Below are 25514 nucleotides of genomic sequence, written 5' to 3' on the forward strand. Positions count from 1 at the left end.
TTAACTTTTCCAGAGAAAGAACTGCATTTATTTTCCTAAAAATTATAATCCTACACAGTGTAATGCAACAAAAAAGCATCAAGTCAGCTTATTCAAAACCATCTCATACAGTTGTTCTCATCTATTTTAGTGAAATGAGTTTACACCAAAGTATAAAGAAAAATCATATCCTGATCAAAATATTTATTTGGATTACTAGAATGGGTACTAGAAGTTTCTAAATAATCTAGAAGTAAAAAAGAATCTACTTAATTACATTTCAAGATTACAGTAGCCTTTTATTATTAAAAGCAGCTTTATTATTACCGAAGTATGTATAATATCTTCCCCTAAAAAAATCTGAATAGCAGATAGGAGACAAGGGAGATCTGGACATTAACTTATCTACAACATTAGGTTACAACTGATACCTTGAAAAAAAACAAGCATCCATAAAGAACTGGACTGTTCAATGGTATTATGTTTAAACTGTGGAATATTAGGATAATGTGCAGGCAAAGTTTATCTTCCCCTCTCTTCTGCAGTTTCTTATGGGGAAAAAAGTTATTATCTTAAAAGCCAAGAAAATAATCAGAAATTACTTTTAGGACCTGCTGGTTTTCCAAAAGTCGCAACAACAAATTGTGCAGGTTTTTTGATGAACAAAAAGAATACTAATTACATTCTATTTTAAACCTTCCAATGCACTTGCAAAATTTGTTCAATTACCAGACAGTGTTCCTTCCAAAAGATGAAAGCAAAGATTGAATATCAGTGCCCAAAATCAATGGTTTTTCACATCTCTTCACTTTGAAATGAAGACTGAAACCCAAAGAATTTAGTAGGATTTTAGTTTCCTAAAATATAAAGTTCTTTATACAGCAGTATGTCAAAGAATTGTTGACAGCTTCCCAAATGGCTAACTAGAGATTTCTCTTGTTCATTTGTGTATTTTGATATAGCTGACATTACCTGGCATAGTTTCCCCACTTATGTCAGCACTCATGACAGCAGTAAAAACAAAGAAAATAAACAAATAAAAAAAGAGGCATTAAAGTGAAATATCAAGGGACAGGAGTGCTACTTCAAATAATTCTAGAAAGTGCCTCCTTACCAATATTTGATTTACATACCTCCAAGCAATAAATAGTTCTACATCAATTTCACTTGGACCTTTCAAATAATTTAGAATTTTAAGGATTTTTACTACAGCTGGGGTATACATTCAAGTAATAAAGGAGGGACATTCAAATCTGGCTTTACCAGCAACTGGCAAGAAGCCACCAATTTACATGCTATTCAGTACCATGTAAATAACAAAGCTGAAAAAAAGTCAGAAATACTTTTCTAAGCACTTACAAAGCTGCAACTCACAAGATATCTCCTGTCCCTCAAGGCAATGGTATATCTTAAATTGTATGACCTTGTCTCATATTAAGATGGATTTTTGCCTGCCAGCTCCAAACACTACACTCTCATACTAAACATGCAGAGAAGGATCATATTGCAGAACTCCACACGAGCACTCAACAAAAGCTGTGGAGAAAGTACATAGAGAGTGAATAAAATATTAAGAATTTGGAGTCAAAGTATTTAATGCTATTGTTCTGAGTGATTACTTTTGCAGAGCCACACTGAAATTGAGACCTTCCTCAGCATCAGCAGAGTACTAACATAAACAGAAGTATTAAAAAATTCTCATGCTACTGGATTTTTTTGCTAGGTGCCCACAAGTAAAGCATCACTGACAGAGTCCAGACTAAAAGACATGTAGGATCATTACACGTTTCCAAGACATATTTTGATCTGTAACCCACGTTTATTTTTCTCATGCATGCAAACAATTACCTGCCAAAATATCAGTGTTCCGTGCAGCTATTGTTTTCACTTTTATTATTCCTGATTCAGCAGCCTGGAAAAGAAGAAAATAAGTAGTTTGGATGCTATTTCATAAAGTAATACTTGAAAAGAAATAAGAATACTGAAGATAAATAAAAAGTAACACTTTCAGAGCAAAATCAGTTTTTGCAGTGTTGTCAGTAAGTAGAACTACTGCAGAAGTTAAATTTTTGTAGCTTCTGGAATTCTTTTCCAGAATTCCACAGGAAGGGGAATATTCTTTGGTTCAGAATTCAGAATGCCCACTGTACTACTTCCCAGTACTATGAAATGCAATGAAAAATCACTAGTAAACAAAACAAAACCCATTACAAGACTTTGTACAGTTTCAAACTGTGAAACAATTACCATGATTTAACCTGTAACATTCACTTGATTGAAATGCTGAAGAAACCAAAAACATCACTAATTACATCAAGGTTTAATACTTAACCACTTAAGCAATGAAATCCAGTTATTAAACCGGGTGTGGTAGATATACACTTGAGTATTATTACTGTTCTTCCAGGCAAATAGCACCACTTTCTGTTTGAAAGCTAACACCTTCACTAAGTGTCAGATTGAGGCTGTTTTCCCATGGACTTTGTCTCCCAAATGCCCTACATAAATTATCCCAGCGCAGTATCATGAAGAAGTCTTCCTAACAATACTCTCTGCCCTTCCCAACAGACCATGCAATCCACGTCAGGAGTTCCTCTCCTTTCCTTGTAAGCCTGACTTGACAGAACAACAGCACCCTCCTCTTCCTCATGCAGCCCTTCAGTAGACGTGCAGATGTGTAGGTTGGTGGTTGCTTGTGCACAGACTGGTTGGACACCAATCAGATGCTGCAGAGCTGAGCAGCCCACCCAGGAAATCACAGGCTGCTTCAAGGAACAGCAATTCTCTCTACCATTGTCCACAAACGCTTCCCAGCATGAATTGCTAAAGCCGTGTTCTCTAATGGTAAGCCAAACTGAATATAACATTGCATTTCAAAATCACAACTTCTGACAAGTTTGTACAAAACACAGAAATATGTTTCAAATGGTGCCTTTCCACTTTTTAACTCCATTAATATGCTACAAATGTCTGGAAACAATTAAAGCAATCATGTTCAATACACTGTGCACCAAAATAAATGCAACATGTTACCCCAAGTAATAGGACACAGATTGCTGGAAAACAAAGTTCCACCAGATTTGAAGTACACGTCCCCTTTTATTTCAGCTTTGCATTTCTGTGTATTTCCCACACTAAACGTTCCCATTTCTCCTCTGATATTACTACTTAAGTATGCCATCACTATATAAAGGAGATTAGAGAAGCAGACAAGCTATGGCAACAAAAATATGAAAACGACAGCACGTGAAGTTCTACCAAGTACTAATATTGCCTCTCCATCAAAACACTACTCCAATAAGATTTCCCAGAAAGTCAGTTAAGATGACCATATAAACTCCTTGATATACCTTAGTATTTTTCTTAACATACAGGTTGATATACCTATTTCTCAAGATAGTTAAAATCAGAAATGTAGAACTGAAAGTTTCAACTTTTTCTAAAAAAACCCAAAACCACAACCCCAAAACATTCCCAAAACAACACAAAGACTAAACGCCGTCTTTGTGAAATCATTTAAGCTTTGCTGAACATAGTGTTTCTACTTCAAAAATATAGACAGAGCAATATCCATAGTGTCTGAACATACAACATGCTCAAACGAGCACAGTGTGACATGCAAATAAATCTACTGCATAATTAAAATGAGGAATGCCAAACATTGTTCTCATTTATTTTAATTGTATTAACTTAATGTGTTGTAGTGTCTTAAGTTTTAAGTCAATCCCTGTCTTCTTCAGTTATTAATTGTCAGCTAATTAGGGGGGTCTTGTCACAACAAATTGTTCCTATTAATTAATATGAAGGATTTGCCACAGTCCAACCTCAATTATCTTCAAATTAAACCTCATCACATCTAGTGGCAATCGATTTCTTTCTTGCCAGGAATGACAAACTCATTCTGGAATATTAAGCCTGTCCACATGCATGACATTCACAAACATTGTGCACTCTACACGAAGTAGGACAAAATTATTTGCAACATAATGTCTCACAGTTATTTGTTTCCACAACAGCTTCATCTAAATTAGCATGTTTTTTCAAAACTAAGGTAATAGCTACTGTTTTCTATTGGACTACTACTCTGAATGTAACAGATAGAACTTTCCGAATCTCATGGAGAATAACTATGATAATCTGCATTATGCTATGGTTTCTATTTAGAATTCCAATTCAAAATGTTCACAGTTAAAAACTAGTTACACTGCACACATCCTAAAAAAAGCAAATCCCAAGGCGCATATATATATACACATACATACATACATATATATATACACATATATATATATACACACACACACATATATAAAAGACTTCATATTAACATTTACAAAAAATTATCACGGTTGATTACAAATAACAAGTAAAAAAAGATGAGACTACAAGTAGTTATCCAGCTGTTCTGTATACATCAGTATAATTCCATCAACTTAACTTGGCAAAATAAAGGAGATATTAATGATTTTAAGTTTACAAATTTATATCTATTACCACAGCACTCACCAAGACACTGGCCCATTAGAAAAGGATCTTACAAAAACACTTAGTAGGTGACTTGCATCATACTGTGTATTTATGGATACAAATATGATAATTTACTTTCACATAAATATAAGGCACCACATTTTCTAAAGCAATCAGCACATTTAAAAGAAGCATTATCAGCTTCCCTTAGCAGCACAATTAATAGCAGTCTAATGAGGAAGTCAGTTATTTTTAAAAAGAAAGAAATTTACGTAATTTCTGTAACATAACACGTGTACCTGAAACCATCAGTCAATTAGATTTCCTTTTCAGCTACTTTAATAACTCTGAAATGAGTCAAAATAAATGTTTCAAACACAAACTTGCCATTATTGAGTTCTGCTTCACGTTTCTGCTGAAGCAACTACAGTACTCAGTTTGGAGTGGGGAAATACTGATGAAGAACAGAAACTGACTCTCAATGACCACACATATTCAAGTCAATTTCTTCCAGTACTTTGATTTGGTTTTAATCAGTCAAAAATTTCACAGCAAAATTCAATAGGATCCTCTGGGCTCAAGCACTTGCCCTATCATCTTTCAGCTTCCTTGGAACTTACCAAATATTTGCTGATTATGTGGAAATCACCCTTCACAGAAATTAAAGTAAGGCAAATGGAAAATTTATGTACCAACAAAATCAAGACATACTGTGCAGTTTCCAGTAGAGTGAAAAGAAGCCAGTGCATAACATCTCTCTCCTGGCCTCTCCCAAGGTACATTCTGACAGCATTCAGAGCTCCCCAATAACCTCATCCTAAAGCTAGTTTCTAGACAGAGGCTCTCCGCACAAGAGACCTTGATATGGACATTCATACTTTCAAATTTAGCTTTAAGAGCTTCTGGATACAACACTCTTTCCCTCCTCACAGATTTGTCAGTCCACAGTCCAAACAGGGAAGAACTTCATCCTTCCTGTGGTTAGATGAGCTGTGTGCATTTTCCAATTTTTTTTTTTTAATTTTAACCCTTTTATAAGGTCAACCAGGTACCAGATGGGTTATTACCTTAACAGGTCATTTCTGCTTAGGCACTCAGCATAAAAACACTTAACCTATCCTCAAGCTGACTCAACATCTTCCAACATCCAAGATCTAAATTCCAATATTAAAGAGCTACATTTCTCCACATTATACAATCCGCTGCATGTATATATAGTGTGCATAGATTTAAAAACCTGTAACTCTTAAAAAGCATATGGAGGTATTAGGATAACTAGGGTATACAATTCTACTAGCTATCTTCAGGTTGATGTAAAGTCAGGCCATCCATATCAGCAGAGCTATAAGTCTGAGAGGCATCAGTCCCTCAAATCTGTCTTCCAGGGACACTGTAGAAGCTTTCAAACCCAACTACAGTCGACAGTCTATGTTACCAAAAGATAATACTGTAACTAATTCCACAATCATAATCATGTTAACAGGTAGCCCAGGAGTGGCTACAAGGAATAATGACATGGTATATGCTTGAACACATAACCGTACAACTATTTAGTGGTTTACTTCTTACAGGTAAAGATACCATGGATCTCTACTGGATGGGCATATGGATGGGCAAGCAAAGTACCAGGGGTTCATCTGGGTTGTGATGCAACAGCACATCAGTTGCTCCAAGTAATCTCTGTGGATTTGCCCCTACTCTGGAGTAAATGTGAAAAAGCTACTCTTTTTATACTGAAAAAAATCACAGCACAATAACTTTTCATACAGGAAAGATGACAGAAAATTCTAATCTCAAATATTTCTTATGAGTGAACATTCTCAGAAATAGAACAAAACACCCACTGTCTCTACCATATCAGCAATATTTAAGTTTAAAAAAAGGAGATTTAAAAAGGCTTTTAAAAGGATCAACTCACTCACCTCCAAAGAAACTGGTGTACACCACTGGGACCAAAAGTCAGCAATTTTTTTTTTCTTTTTTTACCAAAAATCACACACACATAAGGATACTTAACATAAAAACCAAGCATGTGTTATTTTCTACTGAAAATGAATCTAACATGAAATGTATTTTTGTATTAACTTCTAAGTGTGATAACATTGTTACCAAAAACTAATAAAGGGTTTTCAGCGCTAATACTTTGAATGACCCCTTGTGTTTTGATTGTACATTCAGAGCAGACTGCTATCTCCAGAGACACCTAAATTGTGCAGCTCTTGCTACACAAGTTTTTTTATTTCTCTCCTAAAAAGAAATGCATTCAGGAATGACAGTCCATGTTGGTATTTACATTCCACTGTTTGCCAACCTTTTACTAAGAATGGATGGGAGTAATAGGTGTCATCTATGGTCACTTCCACACTTATTACTTGAAATAAAAAGAGCAATCTTTTTCTATTTATCATTATCTGCCTTACCAGCTGGAACACTAACCCTACATTCAATAGCCTACCTAAGAGATCCTCCTGTCTGAAGTATGTTTTCATGTCATTGTTATTCTGTCTTGCCTTGCAAAAGTACATTCTGGGCCATTATCATACTGCTAAACTATTATTTGGAAAAGGACACACTCAGAACAATCTCCACGCTAAATCAACCTCAAGAAAGCATCAGAGTATGCCACACTTGTGTGAAAAAGCACTGTACTTGCCTTCTGTATTTTTATCTTCCTCCCCAGCAGTACAATACCTACTCAGACCCCTCTCTTTTATACATGCTTATTCTACCTGTGATTTAAAGTGGTGCAATGCCAATTCTGACCTGACAGCATTGTGCACTCATGGGGACTTTTTCATATTGAATGATTTAAAGCATTTGGATCACAGATTGCTCACATTCTGGCTTGGAGCAAAGCCTACCAGCAGAGTTTATGGGAGCAGAACACCACTCACTGTAAAGGCAGATACAAGCAGAGAGTACATGAATCAAGTACTGGACGCACCTACGCTCATGCACATAAGGGTCAATGTCGTTGAAAGGACACTCTCTACCAGAGTGACAGTGGCTGGGGAAGGTTACTGATGACTGAGAAGAGGCAAATGCCCCACACATCTCAAGGGATAGCAGGGAACAGCTTTCAGGGAACTACAGGCCAGTCAGCTTCATGTTATTCCCTGGGAAGCTTATGGAATGAATCCTCCTGAAAGCCATTTCTAGGCATATGTTGGGCAAGAAGATGATGAGGAACAGTCAATATGAATTTAGCATGAGTCTCACCAACCTGACCACTTTCTACAATGAGATGATGAGCTGTGGGGATAAGGGGAGAGCACTACACATTGATACTTAGACTATAGCAAAGGCTTTGATGCTAATTGTATCCTTAGAGTCAAATTGGTGAGATATAGAGAAGTGGACAGTAAAGTATTTGGAAGATCGACTCAAAGGGTCGTTACAAATGATATGAAGCCTAAGCTAGTAATCAGTTACTAGTAATGCTCCTCAGGGAGGGATACCAGGGCTAATACCCCTTAACAGTTTTATCAGCAGCCTGGATAAAGGCATAGCATCTGCAGACAAATATAAAATCCAAGGTACTCTTCAATTTGGCAGCAAGGCAGTGAGCACACGGCAGGAACGATATATTCAGAGGCACCCAGACAGGCTGGGAATGGGCTGGTATGAATGTCAATACAGAGTGCAGCCCCATGCACCAGTACAGGCTAGGGGCTGGCTCTGCAGCCAGCAAAGGAGCTTTGCAGAAAATGACCCAGGGTTCTGACAGAAAATAAAGTATAACCCAGAGCCAGCAGTGAGCCCTTGTAACGAAGCTGGCCAACTGCATTGCCGGGCTGTATTAGCAAGAACATAGGCAGCAGGTCAAGTGACTCCTGTGGGACTGCTCCTGGAGTAATAGGTCCAGTTTTAGCCTCCTCAGTGCAAGAAAACCATTGACGTGTTTGAGTAAGTCCAGTGGAAGTCTACCGAGACAGCTGGGGGATGGAGAAAAATAGATAGTGAAATTCTGTTAGAGCTGCACTTGTTTAGACTGAAAACAAGACTAAGGAAAAGGCTTGTTAACGTCCACAGTTTCCTAAAGCGAGGCTGTAGTGACCATGAAACAGTTTTGCCACTGCTGTTCAGATGTGTGTTCCATCCTGGATATATATACAAGTAGAGAAAAGAAAGCAGGGAACATCAACAGCAATAATGCTGCATTCCAACCCCTTCACATTCTGCAATTTCTGCAAGACTTTCTCCCTATAATGTTTATTTCACAGAATCTTAGCAATTATGACACTAATTTTCCCATAAATTGAAAATTGTATTCTTGGTAAAGTACTTTCACCATCATAAAAACATTAACTGAAAATTAGCTATAGATTTCCAATTTTTTAAGTTTGAAATGTGTGATTGATGTGAATTTTTGAACAGCATGATTAACTTTTTTTTTTTAATCCAGAAATTCATATATTTGCTGGTTTTGTTCATAGTACTTTTTTTATCTTATAAAGACAAGAAACTGCAAACAGACCATAACTCTCTTCTCATATACAAAACAGTTTCTTCAGCTGTTCACACTTTACCTGAAACAGAAGCAAAATTGCTCTGGTTTATTTACATAATGATCTATTTGTACTCAATGAAGGTAATAAATAGTGTATCTTTCCAATACCAACAAAACGCACAACAACAGTTGAAGATACTAAAATAACTTCTGCTAGACTTTACTCAAGGATGGTGTCAATTCATAGTTACCAGAGCTCCAACGCTTTGCGGAAAAAAACCCATAAATTAACTGGCTCTATTACACATTTTCCCCACCAATTCAAGACTTGAGGATACTGCATGTTTTGTTTTAGAAATACACAACCTTGTTCATTTCCAACTTTAGTGCAACATTAGTAGTTGCTCTCATATTAAAAGTGCTCTTTCACTTGACAGGAGTGACTGCTCATCTGGCCCATTAATCTGAAACTGTCAGTTTGCAGTATCAGCACTCAGTTCAGAATCCTGAAAGTTCATCATCAATAATGCCAGAAGAGGTGTGGTTGTTATCTAAATTGCTTCAGAGCTGTTGCCTCTGGAGATATCTCACTTGACAGGAATGTGGAGGTAAAGGTAATGAAGTACAAATATTTAATATCAAGAGTTTTCATTTGACAGTCAAAATATTACATCTCAGCTATAAAAAAAAAATCAGATACAAATCAACAGGACAAATCAGACCAAATAACATAAAACAACGCATTACTGAACAGCACTGATGCAGACAAAAAGAAAAAATGATAATCAAGACTTGACACAGAGCACAGTCAATTAGCAACAAATTCTTAAGTTATACTTCTCCCTTCCACAGTCAGATAATCAGGATGTACTCTGTGTTTTTTATCAATTTTACATACTTTATTTTATATAAAAAATATTAATATATATTGCATCTATACACTGTATGGATATCTTGAGAGAGCCCATATCTACCACTAACAGATTTCTGAGTGATCTGTCAAGCGCAACACAACTGAAAGGCAGGACTTGAATTTTCATTACATATTTTTGTCACAACAATCATCATTCTATACAAAAAAAACCCCACAAAACACCACCACTCTGTTTCAGAGTTTTAGGAGATTTACACATGAAGTTCAAACTAATTTCACCTTCAGCTTGTCAATCAGAACGGATGGGCCCAGGGAACTCCCGAAGCTTTGCCACAAATACTACATTCAGAGTCACCCAGTCAGAGCCAGCAATGCCTGTTTGCCAGGTGCCTGGTAAAAAGAAACAACAGCCGACCATTTAGACAGTAGCTGAGAAATGGAGTCACCAAGACTTTCCAACTCCTGCTACAGGTTTGCTGAACCATCTTCAGGAAGCCTAGGGGGCTCATGGAGATTAAAGCAGAGATTAGGGTACACAAATTTAAATATTTAGACTCCCATTACAAGGGAGATTTAGTTTCTACTGAATGCTCCTTAATTCTTAAAGCCTCTTCCTAAACTAATTCAGCTGACCTGCTAGTAGGGGCTCAATACGCAAGATCTAAGCTTAGGCCTCTGTATCCAAGACAACTACATGCAGACAGCAGAAGACCCATACTCTTATGGATCAGGTGCTGAACGCTAAGGAAAAAACATTAATGTATCTCAATGGCAAAGATATCTAATGTGTAGGTGAAAAAGTGACTCAATCCCCTGGCTACAATATCCTCTCAATAGCTACTCAGCTCTACTGACAGTATGTCCATAACAAACCGAGCCTGCACCATCAGCGAAAGGAGCAGACACATTCAAAGTTAGGCACCTTAGTCCTGCACTAAAGCCTAACTTGAAAAGTTTACAGATAGACCGAGATATAGAAATCTTTTGGCATTTTTTTCATTCATTAAATTGCAAAGTGTTACATGATGGAGTAATTGGCTGTATGTGCACAATGTGAATTGTTTTTCAACATGTGACATTTCTTACCAAAGAATAAAATTATTACATGAAATTTAGGATCTATAATAAATCTTGAAGCTTAGAAAATGTCTGAATAGATGTTGGTCCCCCAGAAATGTAACATTACACTTTTTAAAACATAATTTTGAAAAAAATTCTACTCTACATAATGAAGCTAGCAGACACAGCAATTAGTAAAGCCCCCATATTATAAAAGGAACTGTAGGAAACAGTAGGGACCACCTAATATTTCAAGTTACCAGCTCAGCTACAGGCTGACAACTAAAGAATGCTACAGAATAATCTCCAGTCACATGCACAAAACACATGCTTGAATGCAAACTGCCTAATAATACAACAATACGCATTTTACAGAGCACAGTTTCTCTGCTTCCAAAGAACCTTTAAAATATATGTGAAGTGAATAATCAAACAAAAAAACTCTGAACCAATACTACGAGGATCTGAAAATTAAATGACCTGGAAAGTTCAGTGTAGGTTAAGTTCCCTGTAAGCTATAGTGTCAGAATTATTTAAACTATTTTATTAAAAAAAATAAAGCAGGAAACCTAAAAACTTGCTTACTCCTACAGAAAAAGGTCTATGTTTAAAGGTTTGTTCTTTGCCCGGTCTGTTTGGCTCATCTTTATAGCACTAGAGTGTCACGAATGCAGAGCTCTCAGAAACCATTCAATACTAGTAATAGTGACCCAAACGCTGAAATCACAAAGCATTTCAGGATCTTGCTTTCTTTCTAAGTCTTCTCCAATTTGCATACTCCATCACATTCAACAGATTTTCTGAAATATTTTTACTGTTACAGAACAAACAGCTAATATTCATGCTCCTTCCAGTTGCACTGGGAGTCCTAGCCATTACTTTGACATTATAAAAAGATACATATCAGTTAATTTGGTTTAACATATGTTTATATTTTGCAATACAACCTAGTATTTGGTTTCATACAGCTACAGAATGACTTCAGAGAGGTTCCCTAAAAGGACAAGCTTCTCAACTAATTTTTTGGCATTAGCTCGCCTTCAGGAGCAGCGTTATCACTCCAAAATGAGAATGATTTAACCTAGGGGATGAAACTGTCATATATGTCACACAGTGTGGACAGGAGTGGAAAAAAATATATCATTAGAACCCATGCCCTTAGAAAGGGCAAATCCTATCCCTTGGCTCAATAACCCACACCACTTCTACTCTAACTAAAGAACTTAAAGTTTGCCTTATCTGGAAGTCCCTCAAATCTGGATTCTTTAACTTCTACCCAAATAATTTTGTAAGGCTACTTGTCTGCAAGTAGAGTTACTTATAAAAGAAGGAAAACAAAATTGCAAAATTGGATTCAACTATTTTTTCCCAGATAGAGCAAATTAATTTACAATACAGTTTTAAAATCATGTCTGTATGCCAAAGGCATACAAAACTCAATAAATAGTTAAACAAAAGCAATGCTGCCATTTCAAAGATTTAGAAGAGAAACAGTACAGAGAGGCTATCAAAAGTTGCCTTTCACGAGTCTCAAGAGAATAACTGACTGAAGCATTCAAAGCTAAAACTGCGTTGCTCTTCCAGGGTGGGGGAAGTTGAACACTACTTCTTTTTCCAGCTCTGCTATTTCAAATTGCCACAGCAGCAAACATCCTAAAGCACAGACACCTGCAATCCATTACGCAACTGCTGAGCTGATGGCAGCCCTGTCCCACAGTGGGTGTAGGCCTAGTAAAGCTGATCCTGCCATGGGAGGATGCAGTCCTTGCCTGTCCCAACCCTGTCTGCTTTCTCCCTTCCCCTCTCCTGCCTGGAACTGTGCAGGAAGCTCCAATATTTCTTCTCCCCCCTCCCCCACCCCCCCCCTCCCCCAGATTTATAAGGGTTTTTTTACACAGTGAGATTATCTAAGCAGATCAGTTGCCACTTACAGAACAATACATTCATTCACTAACAAGAAACAGCAGGTCACCTATTCAGCACACTACACTATCTTAATTTTTTTACAACAAGACAAAATTCTTGATCCAGTTCACTGAAGAGAGCATTGAGAGCTTCCCATACACCTAGCACAGGACATCAAAACCCCAGTCTGTAGCAGGTTAAAGTAGTTTATAAAGCTCTCTCTGTGTGCCACGCAACTGAGTCCAGAGTGAGAAGCATTATAATGCTCTCTGATACAGAGAGAAGCTTAAGAGCCCACTACATTAAAAACAACAGAGTAAAGACAAAGTAATGTTGTTTCCTATGAGATATGCAGGATTACTAGAGATAACATGAGCGCGACTGATGCCTGTAGCAAAGACTGGTTCATCCTCTGTAAATTCAAGCTCCAAAAGATACTGTTTAAATTACACTTGCACCAAGAGCTTCTATCACATTCATGGTTGGTGTCTGTTTTTCAACCTGGGAAACTGAAATACACTGTGAAAACCGGAATACATTTTTCAAAAATGACATTACTTGTGCATCTGCCAACATAAACAGACGTAACCACCAAATTGCTCCTCCATCACAGTATATAACTTTCATGCTCAGTATACTTCTGTAGTTGGTGCTGATCTGAGAAAGTATCAAATGGAAAAAATATCTAGCAACAGACAGATCTGGATCTGTAGTCTAAATAGTAACCGGCATTCCCCACACCCTCAAGAAAAACATTAGTTAATACCAAAATATTGTCAGCAACGTAATTTCAAACCCACAGATTCTTTCCACGGCTCTCACTCTCAATGTACTAAGCAGCACCACTGACGAAATTCCTACCCAGGTATTACTTGTTGCATGGAGTAAGGATGAGAGGGCGATTACTTTGAGGTAAACAATGCATTCTGTTACTTCTTAGTTAAAAGCTCTAACCCCAAAGGGAAGGAAGTTTGCCACATATTTGTGTCATGAATTTAACACTGGGAGAAGCTCAATAATTTCAGTGTTTCCTAACAGATTTTCAAAGTGTCAGCAAAAAAACTCAGAATCCACTACTGTAAGCAATTGAACTTAAAACTACACATTTTCTACAAAAATGTGACCTACTGAGAAAACTTAACAGACTCTAAAGTAACAAAAAAAATGCTTAAAACAGTGAAGAGCTCAAGTTCCGATTCCAGTAAGGGTTTAAGACCTTACTTTCAACTCCCAACTAAGGATAAGGTCTGGATCACACAGCCAACTGACCCATTTCTGCTGCATCGACACACACCACTCCTTTTAAAACAAAAAATAAAAGAAAAAGAATCTTACAAAGCTCTTTAGCTGTGTCATCTGCCTGTTCAAAGAACTATGGTTTTGGTCTCTCTGTATCCAACAGGTATGGCATTTGTTTGTAATAACACATGCATTAATGAGATCTTTAAAAAGTGAAAACTAAAACCTTATTTAATTAGACAAAAAAACAAGCTTTATTTTTCAGATCATACCACTTCCTGATTCCTTACAGAATTGATTAAAAAATTAGTCACTCAAATTATTTGAGCAACAAGTGGAATTGAGAACCACACTACTACTTTTATCAGCACCAAACCTATCAGCTAAAGTAATTTTGCAAAATTTTAACAGTATTATCAAAACCAAAAAGAATCAGAACAGACAAATCATTTTAGAAATAGCTGATGAGAACAAATAGCTGTAAGCAAAATTTTAGATTACATCAGAAACTGGAAAGATTATTAGAAGTTTATTAGTTTACCTTCACAAAGCACCTATCAAAACTAACAACTACGATCCTGCTCATTACTATTCATTTTGGACTAGGTTTTCAACAGCTTTATCACACCATGATATATTTATAATGTGACATAAAAGCACACAGATCAGCAGCAAGATAAACTCATAAATTACAATGCATATGGTAGTGATGAGGACAGTGTAGTTACCATGCAAGTAAAAAGTGAGATTATAAGGAGTAGGAATTTCTTTTGGAAGGCCTGTGTTTGAACATGATGTTAAAAGCTGGCACTGTTCCAAATTAGTAAGAACAACATGCCATTCCTCCGATCATTCTAGTCAAATCTAATTATGATCAGACCAAATGCATGCAATTAAAATACCTGTTTAGCAGTTCAGATTTGACAGAAAAGGACACCTGTTTCCTTTAGAACTGCAACAACAAAAAAAAAAAGGCTTCCAGAAGCAAGGAAGTAAGATCGTTTCCGGTGACTGTATCATACATCCTACTGTAGGCCTGCTCTTACCTCAGACCTCTCTGTAAGAGCCCACAACTCATAACAGAAAGTTTTACCTCTTTATAAACATTTGCAGTACTATTCTGCAGATGTACCCAAACTCCAGACAACTGTGAAAAACTCTGTTGAGTGTTTCTAATGAAGCAAGCTATGCAAACTGCTGTTGAGGTATAAAAGGGAATAGAACAAAAGTCATACTTACACAAGGATATCATAAAGGTGCTGAATGAGGACCAAGACCTGCACATGCAGTAGTTACATTAACCTTCAGCATGGCAGATGTAATGAAGCATCAATAAAAATACTAGCTGAAGAATTACACTGCCTGTCTCCTTTACAGATCTTGAAGCTAGCAAACATTAACACAGTGGGGAAACTTGTTCAGAGACTGAACAACTTATTCAGTCACACACTGAGTTAACTGTGTTAACACAGAAGAAACTGGAAGCGGCACTCCTGCCTCCCGCCAAAGCACACACACATATTTCTGTTCAGCTGACCACAACTTTTTTCTTATTTACGTGTGACCACGCACAATTTCTCAGAACCTATCACAACTTTCTTTTGTTTTTCTGTGACCACACACAATTTCTCAAACACACTGGCACTCCTCTGCAACCTACAATGGTATATAACATGCTCTGATACAGTGTGTTGGTTCATGCCTTTCAAAACAAGCACAGGCATTTGCTTCAATTCCTCAGAGCATACAGTACCTCATACAACATTAAACATGCTATCACTTAACGAGAACTAAAGTCTCATTACATACATAATTCCTTTCTTTTGAAATGAATCTTTATTTTCCCAGATGCCTTTCTCATTTCTGCAGCTTAATCTTGAGTTAACTTTAATTACTTCTAAGCAATTGGGGGAGGAAAAACAAGCAATTTTAAAAGGCAAGTGGCAAACTACTGATAAAGAAAAGGTAAGCTGACTGTGTAAACACACTAGAGAAACACGTGGTTAACATGTATACTTCAGAGAAAAAAAAATCACGACAGTCCTTCAATTAAAGTAATCCTGCTCACCGAGATTACCGAAGCCCTGAGCTGCACAGAGTAAACTGAGGTTTGAAAAATAAAGCACACGATCCTGCTAACATTAATTTATTAATAGGATTTTTAAAAGGAAGAAAAAAAAGCAACTTAAACTTCTATGTCTCCCCAGCTTCCTCGGTTGTAACCATACACTGAAAAGCCACACAGCCCGAGTCACGGGGTACCCTGGCGATCACCATTGATCCACACAGTTCATCACACCGGCAGATACAGGTGCTCAAGGACGGGAAACAGCTGGAGCGTGTGCGCTCCTTACGCGGGTACGGCACAGACCCGACGACAGACTGGCGAGGCCCCGCCGCCCCAGGTGCTCCCACCGCGGCCGGAGGGAAGGCGGCCGGGCCCGGTGTGGGGACATGGCACGGCGCCGGGCGGAGGGCGCTGCCTCTCCACGGCCACCGGCCACCCGCGGCTGAAGGCAGTCCCCGCCCGCCGCTGCGCCCAAGCCCTCGACACCGAACTGGGTGAGGGGACGCCGAGGCAGCCCAGCCCAACTTTGTTGTCTTCCTCTGGGAGGGCGTCGGGGGTGGCGCGGGGCTGTCCCACGCTGTCCCTGTCAGTCGGCGAACTGCCTCCTCAGTCCCTCTTCCCGAGGCGAATCAGCCCGGCCTGAGTTCCCTGCCTCGATCGCGCATTAAAAAACAGCCACCCACGGACCAACACGGCGCAGACAGCGCTCGGCAGCCCGCGGCCGCGGAGGACGGACCTCCCCGCGAAGGGCTGCCGGCGCGGAGCAGGGGCACGCCGGCAGCCTCCGCTCCGGCCGACCCCACGGCGAGGGAGGCCCCTCAGTTCGGCCCGGCCCGTCTCAGCCCGCCCCTCACCTCCTTGACGGGGGGGAATTTTTTCCTGCACTCCAGGCTCAGGCCCCGCAGGTCCCCTTGCATGTTTTCCAGCAGCTTCTTCACGGCTTCAGGGCTGCTGGTCCCGGACATGGCGCCGCCGGGCCGGCCCCGGCCCCGGACCGGGCGCTGTTCCGAGGGGCAGGGGCAGCGCCTCTCGCTGTGCGGTCCCGCCGACACGTCTGCGCCCGACACCGGAACCCGTCACCCGCGGCCCTGGCCCCTTCCCGGCCGCCGCCGTGGCCCCCCCGCTCCCACAATGCCGGGCGCGGCGCGTCAGCTCGCTTCCGCACACACGGCCCCGCCTCGCGGCCACCGCTCGCAGCGGAGGGAGCTTAACCAGGGCCACGCCGCCGAGGCCGCCCCGGGCTGGCTTGAGGGTCGCGGCCGGTGCTGGGGCCGGGGCTGAGCCGAGCCAAGGAGGGGTCTGCGGCGTGCGGGGAGGAACAGCCTTAGCCCCGTGCAGCTCCCTTGCGGGTGGCCGTCAGCGCCCACAGCCCACGCGGAGCGGCTGGAGGGGTCCCCTCTCCCGAGTTCGGCTCCCGAGGGGCCGTCGGGGCTGAACGCGGTTTAAAAAGCCAAAAAGCGAGGCAGGTTGTCATGTTTTCTTTGTGAATCGTCAAGGTCTTTGCTCTCTCTGCAGCAGAGAAGGTTTCTGTCCTTCGCGGCCCATGTACATTCGCAGCTTTCCGTGGGTCTCTCCAGGCGAAGCCGGAGGGAATCCTTCGTTGAGAAGTTTAAGATGAACACAGGGCAAAACCAAGGGATCAGAGGGGTCCCGGGCACCATCCTCGTCACCAGCAGCTGCTCCCTCTGAAACCCGAAAGCTTTCTAGACAGCTGTTTTTAACCCATTTCAAAAGCAGGCATCTGAACAACGAGCATGAACCTGTCAGACGATACCCGTTGCTTGTAGTAGCGATCTCTGTGTAACTTGAACTACAGCAAAGACTTTCCCCCCAGACAGCCTGAACGCTGCCAGGAGCTAACGTTTCAAAAATAGGTTCATCTCTGCAATAGTTATTTTTCCATATTGTGGTTGCTGTGAATTCTTTACTGCCATGGCTAGCTACCTGTGATGGAGCATGGTTCTGTTGCCTTTGCATAAACACAGCGAGTTGGAAAATGTTAGTTTCTGCAGTCTCTTGGAAATCTTGGGGGGGGGGGGGAAGGCAAACAATCAGAACAGAGAATAAACTATATAAAATAATGTATTTTCTCCAGACTTTCATGGAATTCTTCCGTCTTCTTCAGAGACTGTCCTATGGTTTAAGATTCTGTGATTCTGTTAATTCTTTTTAATCACTTTTTTTGTACACATAATGAGAAAATAAAAATAATTTCTTTTAGAGCATCTCTACTTGTATATTGGGGTTTGTTTACTATGAGATACATTGCAAATCGTATAGTAAACAAGCTCCCACTGGGACAGCATTGTACCCTGTACCCGCAGACTTTTAAATCTTTAGGGACAGGATTGCTTTCTAAGGAGTTCATTATTTTAAGATCTTTATTTTTACATCATTTTCAGGTTGCTGACTGTCAGCTCCACAGAGCTGGAGAAGCCAACACAAGTTTTTAAAACCATGTGTAATACCAGTACAACTGAATTAGGTGGTCAAACTTTATGTACCTTCAGACAAGGAATTAGGATTTCACCTCTGTGTTCAGTAAAATCAAACCCATGGTTCTGTAACGTTGATAATGCTTTCAAATGCGTTGGTCTGTGTAGTCTCAAAAGCTTTGGTTTTTATATACATGCTTAAAGAAAGAACAAAACTGTTGTCTTCATTAGAACTATTTGTCTGCCTAACCACTAAGCGTTTTCCTGAGGATTGTCCCGCCTAAGTGCTTCCATTCTGGGCTTCAATCCCGATTGCAATTCACAGACCAGACTGAATACCTTCATAAGAAACATGGGTGGTTTGCCAAGAGAATAAGTCAATTAATTATTGACTATGCATAGGTATTTCTTAGGTAAGCTTTAATGATTTACTTCCTTTTTGTTGTTTGGATTTTTCCACCTGTTTGCTGTATGTGGTGAGCTGTGGCATATTGGTACTCCCTCAATGTACCTGTCTGCCCAAACTAAGATGATTGAAATTTCTTGTCAAATGAGGCTCAGTTAACTGTTCTATAATACTGCCTTTCTTACGAGAAGGGAGCAAGTATTTTAGGTAGAATTTGTCTGAATGTGACAGCTTGCCTTAAAGCATCCCACCATCATTATTATCCCTGTCACCAAAATGAGGTATATGAGGAAAACTATCATATGGCCATATTTCACTGTAAACAAGGGTGAGAAAAGTAAGAAGAACTGAGATTAATCACGTTTTGAACAGGCAAATCAGTATATATTGTATGTGGGGAGTAATTTCCTGCAAATTGTGCTCTTTTGTTTAACCAGACTACTGTAATCACTCTGTTTGGACAGGGGGCTACTCTGACACTGTGAGTGCCTGATCAGTTAACTTAAAGGAAACACAGATAATGTTTCATTTAATCAAAAGCCATAGCAGTGAGTGTGTCCACCCTTCCTCTGGTCCACCCTTCCTCACAGAGTAATGCCAGCTTCTGAAGCAAAAGCACTGAGGGAACAGATGATTACAGCATTTGAGTAAAACTGACAACCCGGCGTTCTATGCTTTTTTTGTTAAGGGTTGTGTAACAAATTGTAAAAATATTTAACAATGATAGTGGGAAGTATTTTCATAGAATCATAGAATGGTAAGGTTGAAGGGACCTTTAGAGATCATCTAGTCCAACCCCCCTGCAGAATCAGGTTCACCTAGATCAGGTCGCATAGGAACATGTCCAGGCGGGTCTTGAAGACCTTCAAGGAAGGAGACTCCACAACCCCCTGGACTATAAACCATTACACCTTTTAGAAATAAATATTTTATGCATTGTTTGTGCTGTGCTTTATACTGTTTGTGTAAAATAGTGGTTTCTTGAGAAAAAGCAGGTTATTTCATGATGTTAATTATTGATACCATGTTAGCCTGTACCTGCTAGTTCTAACTTTTCTTATTTCACATGAGCACTGGAACAGGCTGCCCAGGGGATTTGTGGAGTCTCCTTCCTTGGAGGTCTTCAAGACCGGCCTCGACATGTTCCTATGTGACCTTATCTAGGTGAACCTGCTTCTGCAGGGGGGTTGGACTAGATGATCTCTAACAGTCCCTTCCAACCCCTACCGTTCTACGATTCTATGATTCTGTGATTCTTTGTGTAGTGGCTCAGAATTGGGAAGATGCTACAGGCTTTCCCTGTTTGTAACAGCTTGGTATCAACTCTGCCACCTCTATTAATTGTAATGTATAAAGTTTTTTTTCAAGCTGTTTCTGGCTGACATACCACCCTTGTCATTAATCTCAATTTGCTCAGTGCTCTGTTTTGCAGATTGGGGAAAAAAAGGACCATATGCTACTCTTCTCATAAGCAAAAAATATCCACATCTTTGATTGTTAATTTTATCTTCTTATTACATTATTCAATCTTGGATTTGTTAGTCTGCCAAGAGGCATGAAAAAAAAAATTACAGCAGCTCGTTAGTGGTCTATTACGATTCCCAGTGTTTAGCTTTCAGTCATCCACTGTCCTCTCTGCAGATTAACAGCGTGCTTCTTGAACTGTGTCAGACAAAATCGGACATCAGAATTGCAATAGTACCCAGATCACAGTAGTGGAACGCAAAATTGATCTTAGTATACCTCAATAGTGTATTCCAGAGAATTTAATCTGCTTCTAAAAATTATATTATTCTAACTTTTTAGTATCACATAATTTCTGTTTATACATTGTGACATGTTTTGAACCAAGCAGAGCACTTGTGAATTTGGTGAGACTCGCTGTAATTAAGGATCTTAGGAAATTTAGTATAGAATTACTTCAATAAGCAACATGTCTATTAATTAAACAGGAGGGTTTTTAGGTTAAGTGCAGTCTCCATATTCTCTGAAGGCCATTCTGTATTTGATATTTAATTCTCAGTGACTTAGTTTAAAATTTGTTCTATTTGCATACTTCACTAATTATCATTTACAATTATCATATATACCTTTTCAGCTACCAATTTTGGGAGTCAGCCTGCTCAGCACTGACAGCCATTGCTCATGGGTTTGGACATGAATCATGCAAGTGGTTGGAGAACTGAAAACTCTGTACACTTGCCTGGATCTCAGGCACATCTCAACACAAAGTAATCTTTCTCACTGTTTTGATGTCCACCTTTTGTAAATGCAGAAGATTTATTTAAGTTAAACCAGAGCATTTAAACTACTTAAACTAGCCAGGATCCTTTTAAGTGATGCTTACGTAGTCATGAATGTGACTTACTGTAGTTGCATTTCATTGCACTGGATGCTATTTGCACGTATTCCTAATTCAGATTAAAAGTGCCTGCCTGACTTTTGGTATATTTTAAATGGTTGGGTTTCTACTCAAGTCACTTTTGAGTCCGAAAGTGGGGCAACGTGTGTGGACATCTCTGAGGGCACGTTTTTGACTAGCAAGCTAAAAATGCTAGTTAGTTGTTAAGGTAACTTTGTATTGCGCTGCAACTGTTTTATTGTTGTTTGCCTTGTTATTAAATTATATGTTATTTTGTGATGAGCAATGGGTGATTGAAATAATTCCCTGTAGCTTTATGGCCCTAATTACTGATAAAGATGCTCACAAGACCTATTGTGATTCAGTAAATTACCTCTTGGAACCTGTGGGCATTGGTCCTTTTGATCTGACTGAGCCATGGGATAGCACTTGGCTGTATTCGTTTCAGGTGGTTGCTCCTAGTTGTATACAGATGCAAGCCTGGAGTGTGAGAACGGGGTTCTGTCCCTACATTATAGGGAAGCAAAACTATTGGATTTTGCTGTGGCAGTGAATTGTTTTCACGCTGATGGGAAGAATCATGGCTTTTCCTCCGAGTTTGCTTTACCAACACTACTGTGTACTTTTGTAACTAATATGAATCTATACATGGTAACAGTACTAAGCAAACTCCAGGGTATGAAATATCATCCCTTGTGTTTTCAAGAAAAGGTATTTGCAGACACATCTGGTGGGTTTTTGTGCTGCAAAGCTAAGAGTCATGATGGAGAAAAGTTTACCTCATAGTAGATTGAACATGGGTACTGATCTTGAAAACCAAAGTGAAATTTTAAATTAAAAGAGTTGAGACATGAATTAGTACCAAATATTCTCGGTGGTCCGTGATAAAACCCTATGCATTGTATTGGTCTGTGTAAGCACAAATAAGCCCTACACACATGCTTTACTTAACGTGAACACTTCAAAAGCACCTTCTTAAATTACAGCCACAAGAAATGGGGCAAGAGAATGTTTCTATTGTGGCCACAAATGGGTTAAAACAAAAAGTAATAACCTCCACTCTAATACCTGATATTCTTTTGTATTGAATAGAAGCAATACCCTTGTTCCTCTAGGATGTGGCTGTATGAGGAAGTTAGATCTACCAGCAGATTGGAAAATACTTTGTTTTCCAGTGTAAACAGCTCAGGAATTTAGACTGTGTTCCTTACTGCTTAGGTGTGAGCATATATTTGAATGTTGGTGCCCTTTTTTTATATACACACACATATATATCTATTTGCAATTAATACACATTTTGTTTAGTCAACGAAAAAAACAATCCCAGCTGCTGTCTGTCAGTGAATCATCCTCTTTGTCATTAGCAAACTATCAGTAATTATGTCACATTATCTTTAAGGTCAGTGACAAAATGTTAAGTGGCAACGCCCGAAATGTCAAACCTCTGAGACGTATTAGTTACACAGCAATGGTTCCCTGTTGAGTTACAGTATGATCACTTCAGGGCCTGCACACAAATCTCCACACCAGAGGCTTCAATGCTTCCACGACTCTGGTGTAAGCAGCCAGCAAAACTGTTTTTTTCAATTTTTCCTGCTTGAATCTCATCCAAACAGATTCTTCAAGCAGTGGAGTTTGCATTGCCCTTTCAAGTACTGGTAAATGAATCAGCTGAACCTGTTAACACCTTTTCTGAGAAACAACTGCTGTCCACTGTTTGAATTAATGTAGTTCTGTCTTAGAGCTAGCACAGTAACAACAGGCAATCAGATTCATATTAACAAAATCTTACCAGCAGCTCCAGTACCCTTCATACTTACAACTGAGAGTGAGTCTGGGTGGATTAAATAACTTTTCCAGCTCACACAGGAAGTATGTGGCTGGCCTGGGAAACAAACCTTGCTCTGTGCGCTGAGCTGAATCTGTCTTGTGTTCTCTTACACAATAAACAGCATTTATTAGATAACGGAATCATTATCTATTGAGGCAGCACCTGTGATTTTTCCCTGCATGGTATATAACACAGTCTGTTCATGATACCTTTTTTATTTTTTTCTGCCAAGTGTAGAAAATTCAGAAACCATGGTGGATATCTTCCTTGACAGTTGTTTATGCAGAAAAACCCTGTGCTGACCGTTCCTGCTGCCATCTTAACAATTAGCACAGCGTGAAGTCAGTGTCAGCAGACGAGGAAATTTCAGTGATGTTGCAGACCAGAATTTACTGCAATTTTTCGTGTCCCTTATTAGTGATTAGTGTGTTGAAGAAAAAGAATTCTGATTCTAGGCAGCATTATTTGATACAGAGCTCTCGCAGTGAGCAGTGGATGCAGCTGCTCTCTCAGGAGAAGTGTTTTCTCGAGTATCTCGTTCTGACTGCAGGATGCTTGACATAAAAGATGCCCGTCAAGAGCATCAGAAACACGCATTGTGCTGCAGTCTCTTTATTTGGCTGCTCTCTTACCTATTTGCCAAAAACCTCCCTCCTCTTTTTAATAATTTCCTTTTTATCTCTTCTTTGGCTTATATGAAATTTATGGACATTTTTCCAGACACCTAGTAACCTACAATGTACTAATCACAAAGGAACACCAGAGAGGAGAAGGGTGTTCCCCTCTGTAAAAATAATTCTTTTTGCCTTCTGCAGCAGAGAGGAGAAGCTACTGGATGCTTTCCCCAGCCTTTGGTGAATCCTTCTTCAAGATAATAGTTCCAGATTGCAGCCCTGGGGCTGCTGAGTGACACTATTAGTACAGGAGAGTTTCCATCTATTGAATGGAATATAGATCCTTTGCTTTAGGAGTGGCCTCTGTCCAGATAGCAAACATTGCAGTTAAATCTCTAAAATACAAAAAAAAACCCCTATAAAAATAGATATACTCACATAAGTAATGTGGAGGCTACTCGGCTGTTCATCATCTTTCCTCACACTACCATGGCCACCCTCATAGCATCATCTGTAGCTAAGACAGACCCACCTGGAAAAAGACTCAGTATGGCCACATATTCTTGAGACCCTCCAGCACAACTGTTCACAAAGGTAGCTGAAGGGTGACCACTCAGTTTACAGGCAGTTCTTTCTACAAATCCTAAGGATTAGAGATTTTTTTATAGCAGAGATCTTGATAAAGAGCTGTTTGATATAGAGACCTTGATTTGCCTTATTTGTTGTGCTCATCTTTGTTACTTTTTGATGATTATAGACCTTTTCTTATTTCATTCAAAGGACTTTGCCTTTGATATCAATATTTGTATGGCTGCCTGTGTGGCTGTGTTTATAAGCACCAGTCTCAAATAAGTTTTGTTACTCAGATCAAGTAAAACCAGAAAAACAGAATGAATGTACTTCTCAGGGAATCTGGAAGACAACCAAAGAAATCCTGCCATAAAGAGTGAAATGCTTTCCTTCCTCGTAGTAAAATGACTGTACAGATCATTTCCATGTGTATGTACTCCTAGTAAAGCAGGGCTATGTCACAGTATGTATCTACGTCCTGGATCAAGTGTAAGCAGGTAGGTACATATCCAAGGATGCATACATGATGCAATCCCATAGTTACTATTGGCATTTTGGGAGCATTTCTAGAAGCTATGTTTGGTGTTTCACAAATGTGAGCCCACTCCTCACTCCTGCCTGAGGACAGGCCGGAACATAGGAAATTCCAGGTCCCAACACAGGCCCTCCCAGCTGAGAGTCAAGCCCTGGAGCTACTGAGCAGATCATTATGTGTGGTGTGTGAAAAGCTCACCTGAAACTCGTTCAGCCAGTCTGAGACCATACTTCCCTTTGGCAGCAGGGTCATCAGTAGATTCCTATGGCTGTTTATTTGTAGAGGCCTTCCTTCCCTTCTGCAACATCATCTAAGATGATTTGATAATTATACAATTGGCAGTTAACATGTCCTAATTGTTGAGAAATTCTTTACCAAATGTCTGTGCTCCTGGCCAGCTCAGCCATTCTTCTGTATGGGGGATACAAATGTTTGGTGGGCTTGACTCTCTTATTTGTTGGAGGCAAGATGACAGAAAACCAGGACCAGCCTTACTGGCAGACTTGGAGTACAGTTTCCATGAACTTGACACTTCATTTTTTTTTAGCGCCTTCCTTTGTAAACCTGCTCCTCAAAATTATTAACACAGCTCTTGCTCTCAAGACATCATCTGATACTTCTGTTACTGTCTTGTTTCAAAATTTCCTCACAGATCCTAGAATCGCCTGTAGATCTTTTCCGTTCTTCTGGCTTTTTCTATATCTTGCACTAAGAAGTTAA

General features: G+C 39.6%; 1 protein-coding gene across 7 annotated transcripts in view; it reads right to left on the reverse strand.

Moving 5' to 3' along the window:
- Positions 1-17154, reverse strand: part of MON2 (MON2 homolog, regulator of endosome-to-Golgi trafficking) — an 84975-nt gene extending 67821 nt beyond the window's left edge. For all 7 annotated transcript variants that reach the window (XR_009820740.1, XM_062016892.1, XM_062016879.1 and 4 more), the window contains exons 1-2: positions 16896-17154; positions 1828-1891 (exon numbers count right to left, since the gene is read on the reverse strand). Coding sequence is in view for 6 of the 7 variants with exons in the window: in XM_062016892.1 (XP_061872876.1) it covers positions 1828-1891; positions 16896-17006 (175 nt within the window). In the remaining variant the exon portion in view is untranslated. The remainder of the gene's footprint in view (positions 1-1827; positions 1892-16895) is intronic.
- Between the last annotated feature and the right edge of the window lie 8360 nt (positions 17155-25514).

The sequence above is a fragment of the Colius striatus genome, chromosome 1 (genome assembly GCF_028858725.1).
Source record: "Colius striatus isolate bColStr4 chromosome 1, bColStr4.1.hap1, whole genome shotgun sequence".
NCBI lineage: Eukaryota > Metazoa > Chordata > Aves > Coliiformes > Coliidae > Colius > Colius striatus.